Source organism: Ambystoma mexicanum, chromosome 3p (assembly GCF_040938575.1).
Source record: "Ambystoma mexicanum isolate Mex_15411 chromosome 3p, UKY_AmexF1_1, whole genome shotgun sequence".
In the NCBI taxonomy this organism is placed as follows: domain Eukaryota; kingdom Metazoa; phylum Chordata; class Amphibia; order Caudata; family Ambystomatidae; genus Ambystoma; species Ambystoma mexicanum.
The window spans coordinates 1043975721-1043984890 of record NC_090925.1 but is presented as its reverse complement, the minus strand read 5'-3'; the positions used below and the strand labels follow the sequence as shown (position 1 = coordinate 1043984890).

The window sequence follows — 9170 nt, the reverse complement described above, 5'->3', positions numbered from 1 at the left end:
GAGCTAAGTGTCATCCGCATAAGACTCAAAGTTAAGAGAGAAGGTATAGATGGGATGGGCCAGAGGTGCCAAGTAAAGGTTGAAGAGCCAGGGTGAGAGGTTAGAGCCCTGGGCAACACCACATGTGGAGAGAGAGGTGGTGGAGAGAAAGGACTCCAGTTGGACCAGGGAGGGTCTATCGAAGAGGAAGGAGGTCAACCAGGCTAGGGCCTGATCATTAATGCCCAGGTTGTCACAGAGACGATTGATCAGGATGGCGTGATTGACCATGTCGATAGCAGAGGAAAGATCAAGGAGGATGAGGACAGAAGGAAGGCCAGAGTCGGGATTTGAGAGCAGGTCTCCACAGGTGTTCAGGAGAGCAGTTTCCATGCTTCTGGCATGGAAGAGTTTTGCTGCCCTGTTTACTGGTGCTGGGTCAGAGAGTAAATGGGTCAAAGTGGAGAAGGAAGTCTATGATCGCACACGGATGCCTGGGGTTGATGGGATCGATACAGTATTTGGCATGAACTGTGGGTCCTTATGAATGTGCCATCTGCTCTTTGGCTGCATTGAATTGTGGGTCTACGATTGTAAGAGGTAATGATTCCATGTCTCAGCAAGAGATAGACACTGTCAGTGGGTGATGAAACAGCAAATCTGGTGAGGAGCTGCTGGAGGGGATTGCCACGGAGAGCAGAGGCACTGCTATGGGAGCTGGATAGGTGGGAAGGCGCAGTTGGGTGGGATATGAGGGACTTGTATTGTTTATATTGATTTGGGTTTAACTGATACACTTATTACCTTATTACTTAGCTGTTGTTCAGTACATTGTTTTGCATATGTAGGACTATGCAGAAAGTGAATAAACAAATACTAAATAAATAAAAGATGCTCACCACTGTGCTTCCTGTTACGGCACTGATGATATATCCACTGGCAGTAATTCTGCCAACTGCGATTCCGCTGGTAGAATTAACGCTGATTGTTCAGGTTTTCGGTGGAAATTCCACCAGTGGAATTACGGTTGCTGCCTATGTGTGGTGCATGCCTCCGTCTAATCATGATTCAGCAGACCTTCCGCTGTGATGCTCAGCAGTAACAGTAATTCCGCCTGGCAGAATTATCCCCATTCGTACTTCCAAACTCTAAATGAGGGCCTATGTGTTTATCCTTTCCTGGAGTGCTGGTCTGACAGCTTCCTTGTCTTCTAGTGGGGCCTCATCACCACCACTTGCCCTGCTAATGCCGTGTGTGTGTGTGTGTGTGTGTGTGTGTGTGTGTGTGTGTGTAAGACAAAGAGAGAGAAAGTAAAGAAACAGCCTAAACAGTCAAAAATAGATACTTATACTTTAGTCAAAAATAGATACTTATACTTTCCTGGAGTGCTGGTTTACCAGCTTCCTTGTCTTCTTGCCAAGCCCCATCATCACCCCTTGATCCCAACAATGCCACCGCGCCCTAGATTTCATCCAGCTCCTATCCTTCTCCTCTGCTCTCCTAGTTTCAGTCTGGGTGGGGCTCTTGTCTGCTTGATGACTCACTCCTCATTCCTAATAGACTTATACTCTTCAGGATGCTGCTTCTTGATGTGTTACACGGGCAATAGTCAGCACATTTTGAACCTGCATCTCACCAAGAACCAAAAGCAACCCACAGAATTGGTATGATTTGACCAACATACCAAGGAATGATGGCAACCCTGTGTCGGCACTACATGGATCCTACAACCCAATAGAGCAGGAACATCAGGGACCTGATGAGCATGTTTCCGTCACCTGCTTGTGATTATGACTGGAGTTTGTAGGTTCCTTGCTGAGGCACTTTGAAAAGTGCTGTCCGTCGTTGCTACTGTCACAGTCATTGTAGTGGAGTTCATCATTCTTGCAGTGGTGGATGTGCTACCTGAGGTAATCATCAAAGGTGGTACTGCTGGGCCCTCAGAACCTCTGAGCTCTTGCGACATCTGTTCACGTGTAGAGACATGGAAGATGTGCCAAGTGAAAATTTCCTGGAAACAATTCCCCTTCAAACTTCTTTGCTGGGGTAGATGACGGTTGCAGCAGCCTTGATCGTGTCGACTCCGGGTGGAAGGGGAAGCGGTTCCAGGTCGATGACTTGCCTCCAGCGGTGGTGACAGGGACTGCTGGTTTGGCATGCTGGTGGTGGCTCATGGTCTGGCAGTGGTGGCGGTAGCAGATGACGGTCTGGCAGAGGTACTAGGTGCTGATGGACTGGCAGTGGTGGTGGAAGTTGATGGTCTGGCAGTGGTGGTGGTAGCTGATGTGTTCGATTTCATTTCGCCGATCCCCTTTTTTTCGACGGGTGTTTTGCTGCAGGAGTTTTGATGAAAAACTTAATCAAATTGTTTTTTGAAATTATTTTTTGGGGGTTTCCGCCCAAACCCCCCTTAGTTTAATTATTTTATGTATTTATCTTCACCCCAACCCTTTATTTACCCTTTCCTGCCCCCCCACCCCAAAAATGTCTATGGGAATTTTCAGCAAACCCCCTGTCGGAAAAACGGGTGTCGGCAAAAGGACGCAATACCAGCTGATGGTCCAGCAGCTGCTGGGCCTGTGTTGTGGGTGTGGCTGCTGGTCCTATGGTGCGGGGGGTGGTGCTGGTTTGGCAAAGGTTTGGTGCTGTGGTACTGGTGCCAGCTACAGGGCAAGTGGTTGTGGTTACTGCCCCCTCTCTGTTTCTGTGCTGGTGGTGACACTGAGTACTCTTCTTCCTCTTCCTCTTCCTCTTCCTACTTGCTGTCAATGTTGCACACCCAGCTTGCAGGTCCCTTGGGTGGTGAAAGAAGGTCAAGCCCTGTGAAGGGTGCCTTCTTCTTATCATTATCTAGGATGATGATGGTGGCTTCCCCAGAATCTGATTCAGTGGTGGTGTTGTCTGCTGGTGCGGTGGTGGTGGCTACTGGTCCAGTGGTGATGGTGGATTTGTCTGCTGGTGCAGTGGTGGTGTCGAAGATGGCTGCTGATATGGTGGTGGCTTTCCTCTTCCTCTTCTGTAGTGGTGAGGGCCACTGTGAGTCCCCCTTACGCCCCTTGATTTGCATTCGAAGTTCAAGGACTGTGAAGCAGGAGGTTGAAGGAGTGGATCCCTGGTATTCCTCTTCCTCCCCTGCTTAATCTTGCTGTTCGAGGATGGGGGGCTTCTCCTCAGAGTCTGATTCCATGGCGGCGGTGGCACGGAATGCAGGCAGTGGTGTTAGGATGCCAGACATGCTCTTGCTGAAAGCCACATCAGACAGTAGGTGGCCAAAGCTGTTACCTGCTGATGTTGCTCTGCTTCCAGGAAACAGGTCATTCTCCTCCTGTGGTGGTGTGCTGCTGCCACTGCTGGCTGCATAAGGTGAGGAAATGCCTCCTGTCTCCATCATGAGCTGGTGCTTGCTGACACTGCTCCTCCTGCTTGTTGCTGGTCCAACTGTTGGTGGTGGTCCTACTGCTGGTGGTACTGGCTGCTGGTGCTAGTGCGACTGGTTCCACTGCTGGTTCTGCTAGTATTCCTCTCCCAAACAGAAGAGGTGTGGTGGAAACTTAGAGGTAAGGCTACATAGGCAGGGCCACAAAAACGGTAGCCAATCATGGGACACCCCTTTGCACGCTTACCAGTTTTGAGCAAGTGCAAAACATGTTTCTGAGCCCTGCTACGAAATATAGAGCGAAGCGCATGTGCAAAGTGTTCACCAGCACGAGTCGCGTTACACATGACACAGTGTGCATGCACCCGATCACAAACTGGTGTCCCACGTGGTCCAAAAACGAAACTGAAATGGACCGAGGAGCGCATGCGTACAAAAGCGAATCAAGTGCCCTGTGCAACATATGGGAGGAACACGTTTGAGTAACAACACGTCCGAAACAGAAAGCAAAATGCATTGCACGCATGGGGGAAACCGCTGGGGGTAAGCAGTCACACAACAGTGAAAATTTCCCATTTCGTGGCCTGACAGATGAGTGCAGAAAATATTGGTTGTGGCAGAATGGCAGAGTGGGACGAAGTGGATCGAAGCCTGGCAGATTTAGTTTTTGCGGCTTGCAGAGCAGAACCTAACAATTTTGCCAACCTCTTATTAGGAGGACATCAAAGATGCAGGGGGAGGAGGGAGCAAACCATGTGTCAGTAATGAAAAGGTCATTGAGATCATTGTTGGCTATGAGGTCAGTGATATCGGAAGCATGTGTGACTGTTGAGTGGGCACTAACCATGATAAATGGGCGGATGTGAATCGAAGGCACATGTTTGTCTCGGTGTACAGGGGATATTGTTGAGGTGCACCAGATTATCTGTCCGGATCTGCTTTGGGTGTTTGGCTCTGCGATCCCTGCAGAGGATGGGAATGGGTTGTGGTGAGTGGGGACACATTGTGATATTTACCTGGTGTAGCACAGGTAGAGTAACTTCAAATCCAGGCCCTAACAGGACCAAACAGGCATTGTCCTTTTCTTCGACTGCCCTTCACTTCAGACGCCTGGTGGCAAGACACCCTGTGAACTGACAGCTAATAAGTGAACGGAAGGGGCAGTCCTAAGCGGTCAGGTGGGGTTCAGGTCATGTGACCTAGGTACCCTTGCACAGCTCACCAACTGCAAAAGAAAAGAGGATGGAAGGTTGCTGAAATAGTGGTGGGGGGAGCAGGCAGCAAAACAATAAAGGCACCAAAAGATTAACAGTGACTGACAGGTAAATGGGGGTTTGGTCACATGCCATAGATCCACTTGCACCAGCTCACCAACTGCAAAAGAAAAGAGGCTGGAGGGCGGCTTGAAAAGAGGTAAAAGAGGATAGCAAACCAAGACGACACGAAAATATCAACAGTAATTGACAGGTGGGTTTGGTTTAGGTCACGCGACCAAGATCCACTTGCACCAGCTCACCAACTGGGATAATGTAAGCCGAGTGATGTTCCTCCTGATGCCCGCATTCTTTCACCAGTTGATGCTGCAAGCACAACAGCAAAGCACCCTTGCATATTTGAACAGTGTGCCCATGTAACTAAATTACTAATGTTCTTCAAGAGCAGGGCTGGACCTAACATACTCTTGTAAGGGCAACCCAGCTGTGGACAGTGAAACAAAAAACTCTGACAGATGAATGGGTCCCTGGAAAGTCAGTTGAATAAAAATATATTAAATGGATTTTGGCCATGTATAACTGTACTTTCCCAACACCCACTATCAAGTCAGTTTTAGCTTTATGTTGATTTATCAATCTGCCACTACTCCTTGGGTAGTTACAGTCATATATAATTTGGGTCATGGTGGCCAGCTGTTAAGCGCATAGATGGAATTGTGTTTGCTTCCTGTAGGCTGTTTGTCAGGAATGTTCATGTTATCCCATAAGTGTGATGTTCCCAAACTACATTGCATTTGCTGGTGTGTCAATAAACCCAGTCATGAGAACATATGCACTGGACTTTTTTTTAGCATAATAAGAGGAGCACTGATTAGCAGTGCTCACTTTATGGGACAGAGTTACCAGCATCGTTTTGGGTTGAGAAATCAAAAAAGCTCTGGGTTGCCTATTCACACAGATGACATTCAGTCACATATCCCCTACACACAAATTGTTAAGCATATCCTTCTAAGGGTCTGGCTCATGAAAAAGGCAAGGGTACCCACTGAGACCATCTGCACTGGAGTGTTAAGAACCAGGCTTATGCATTATGTCCATATTCATTCTATTCAAGGATATGACCCACCAGAAAAAGTTTGTATTCTCCTTCTAAAAGACCGGTGGTCTGTCAGGACAGTAAAGTGGGGCCCAAAACGACAGGGTTTGCACTTGCCAATGGCAAACACCACAGCAAATGCCTGTTTCTAAATTGTAGCCCATTTTCTCTCTCTTTTTGTCAGTCGCCTGCTAATATGGGCAAATGGCTATGCAGTCCGTTCTTAGTTTAGCTGGGCTAAAACTGTGCCCAATCCAAATTGGCAGGCGCCTGTCTGGATCAGGAATTCCTGTCCACACTCTGGGATTTTTATAACGGGGCACTGCACAAACCATCCTTTTGGATCTCAAAAGCTGTTTGGAATCCAGGCGTCCAAGTGACTTTTATTAGGCATTTTTTGTGATGTGATGTGACGTAATTCAAAGGATGGGCAATGGCCTCATACCCCTTGATGTAAGGGGAGAATACCCAGTGAGGCCAGGAAATGCTGTCACCTGATCCTGAGTGGTAGGAATGTCCACTTCCACCTTTTCCTGAAGAGGCTGTTTCTTACCACCAACCACTTGGTGCCCTAGGTAAGTCTCAGTACTCTGCATTATCTGACATTTTGAAGCATTGATAGTCAAATCAGCCTTCTGCATGGGCTGTAGCACCTATTACAGATGGAAACGATGATCTTCACAGGTTTAGCTGAATTTCTGCAACATCATCTAAATAGGCAATGCTGAATTTTTCCAGGCCTGATAAGACTTGGTTTACCATCCCCTAAAAGTCTATGGGGGGATTCTTCAAACATTTTATCCTATAGATCATGACAGTGCACTGATGGTGCCCTTCTGGGTGGAACATGCTGGCCTCTCGTTTGGTTTGACAGTCAGGCAACCTGCCAGTACCCAGCAGTGATGTCACAGGTACTCATAAACTTGGCAGCACCCAACTTGTCAATGTGTATTTCTGAATGCTGAATGGCGTGCATATCTGGCTTGTTCACAGAAGTGTAGCCTCTGTAATCCACACAAAAGAAAATTAAAGTTATTCCATTACTGGGTATTTTGGAAACAAGCACCAGAGAGCTAGCCCGTGGGCTATGGGACAGCTCAGTGAACTCCATGGCAATATCTTAGAGTGTTCCTCCCTGATGGTGATTCTTAACTTATCAGACATCATGTGTATTCTACTTTTATGGTTTCCTGTCTCCTGCGTCAATATCTTAGACTCACCAATCCCTGCAGCATGGAGTCAGCAAGAGCAGCCCCGCAAACTGACCCAGCAGCAGCTGGCAGTCTTGCAATTGCTGTTTTGTCAGGTCAAAGGATACTTGCACTCACTCTAGACCCATCAGGTGCTTTTGTGTGTAGTAAGTCTGAGAGGGGGTTAGTCTCCTCTCCAGCCTGAAAGTTGTCACCAGAGTAAACACTAAGTTATCCTGGCTGTAATGTGGATTCCACCGGATGACATGTAATTGAATGTAAGAATTGTAATGTTAGTGGTCTTTTATAGCACCTTTCTGCCACATTTGGTGGCCTCACACGAGAATCCGTAAGTAAAAGCAGTAGGGGCATCATTGATAGGACAGTGGGAGAGACATGAGAAACCTGTGGTTTTGAAGGGCACACATTATAATTACCCAGTAGCTATGTGCCGATCTGCTTTCCGTGGGATTGGCAGAGAAACTTGGGGTATCTTATCCATAGGGAGGTGTGCCCATGTGGCTTCTATTACGTAAGGATGACAATACGTAAGGCCAAAACCTGTTGGACGGAACACAAGTCAAATATTCGAACATGGAATCTGAAATCCCTGGTAGCCAGCCACTTCCTAGAGGCAAAACATAGCATTGCACAAGTACAATTCGTGATTCTAGCGAGAGTGGTGATGCCCAAAAGAAGGGGGATGATCTGTGGAAGAGATTACTACAGAGGGAGATAAAGTCGATAGAGAATCTGGAATCACTGACCTCATGGAGCATGAGCATACAGTGGGATTTATCATATTTTTTCTATAGGCTACTAGCCTGTGAATTAGATTGTAAACGGACCAGAAATTCGGAGGAAATGGTCATGAAGATTAATTGGATTGGTAATAGAGTACTATCTTTGTGAGCATTAGATAATACGCTGAATAAGTTTGAGATTTTGACCGTAGCTCTGGCTCAGGAGGTAAAAACTTTTACTAATGTGCAAACAATCACTGTAATTATCCTAATTGTATGCAGAAATATGACAAATATGATTGGTGGAGGAGGCTTGGTAAGAAAATGGTGGCCAGAGTATGACAAACATGTTATAGATTAATTTTATAGGGCCTTTGCAAAACTAGAAAACGTGGAGCCTTATGGAACTAACCACAACATGCAATGTGTTTTATGAAACTTCTCAAAATATCTCTGAATGCGATTGTAATTGACAGGCTCTAACGAAGGCATGTCTAACTAGCAAGTATGGATTGCTACCTACTCGGAATACATTTGGGTGCCTGTGCAGTAACAGGATCAGCCTGAGGGTGATGTGTCGATGCCGGTGAACCTGAGCGTAGGATATACTGTAAGATCCGGGGAACCCAAATGCGAGTCATTCGGTAAGTACGGCAACAAAAACCATGATATATTGCAAGTGAAACCCGCACCACCAGTAAGATATGGATTATAAACATATTACTAGCCTGAAAATGTATCTCTAGAATTTAAGTAAAAAATCACTGAATGGAATGATGGGTATGTGCCTATAAGATTTATAATCAAATGTAATTCATCTGAAGTTAAATTTTTAGGAATTAAGTGGGTTGCAATATTTGAACGGATCGGTCAGATTAGAACTGCCCGACCCTAACACCAGGCTGAGATGGTGGTCGTGAAATCAGGGATAACGCCTCAGTTTCACCACAGTCGTCATCATGGTAACATGTAGGCGGACGCGGGGCACTATTTGTCTTTGTAGAATACAAGATATTGAGAAAAAAACTAAGATAGCACAACAGCTTAGCCCAGGAAGAAGGATCTGACTAAATATACGAAACACGTTGGCAACAAAATTTTAAGATGAAAATGTGTTTTTGTTTTTTGATGTAAAATAACTATTGATGTGGATGTTGATGAACAGTGTTAGAACAGCACACACAGTAAGAATATGGAATTCCTGTATTTGAATTGCTAATGAGCAAAAAGTGTGATTTGAATTAACAGTGCAACTTTGGTTTTGGGGGTTTGAGTATTTTTTACTCTTTATGTGAATTTTAAGATGAGTAAAGTTTCCGTAGAAAACATTCAATATGTATTTTGAAAATGGGAACTACAGCATGTTGTATTAATGTAGTAAGACTGATTTATTGGAAAGATCCCCAATCAAGAGTGCACTAGGACTATCTGTTAGCAACAACAGGTTTTTGGGTAGATCCGTAGGGAGGAGCCCATGATCGGATAGACTACAGCGCTTTGGGTCTGGTTAGCCACTGATCTGGGTGGGTATGATTGGGCTAGAGAGGAGAGCCTAGTCATGTGTCAATTATT

General features: G+C 46.0%; 1 protein-coding gene across 1 annotated transcript in view; it reads left to right on the top strand.

The window, feature by feature from the left end:
* The first annotated feature begins 3765 nt into the window (after nucleotides 1-3765).
* The window catches only part of LOC138580025 (uncharacterized), a 54497-nt gene continuing 49092 nt past the window's right edge, over nucleotides 3766-9170 (top strand). Inside the window, exons 1-2 of the mRNA XM_069650255.1 lie at nucleotides 3766-3831; nucleotides 4071-4154. Of these exons, the coding sequence (XP_069506356.1) occupies nucleotides 3766-3831; nucleotides 4071-4154 (150 nt within the window). The remainder of the gene's footprint in view (nucleotides 3832-4070; nucleotides 4155-9170) is intronic.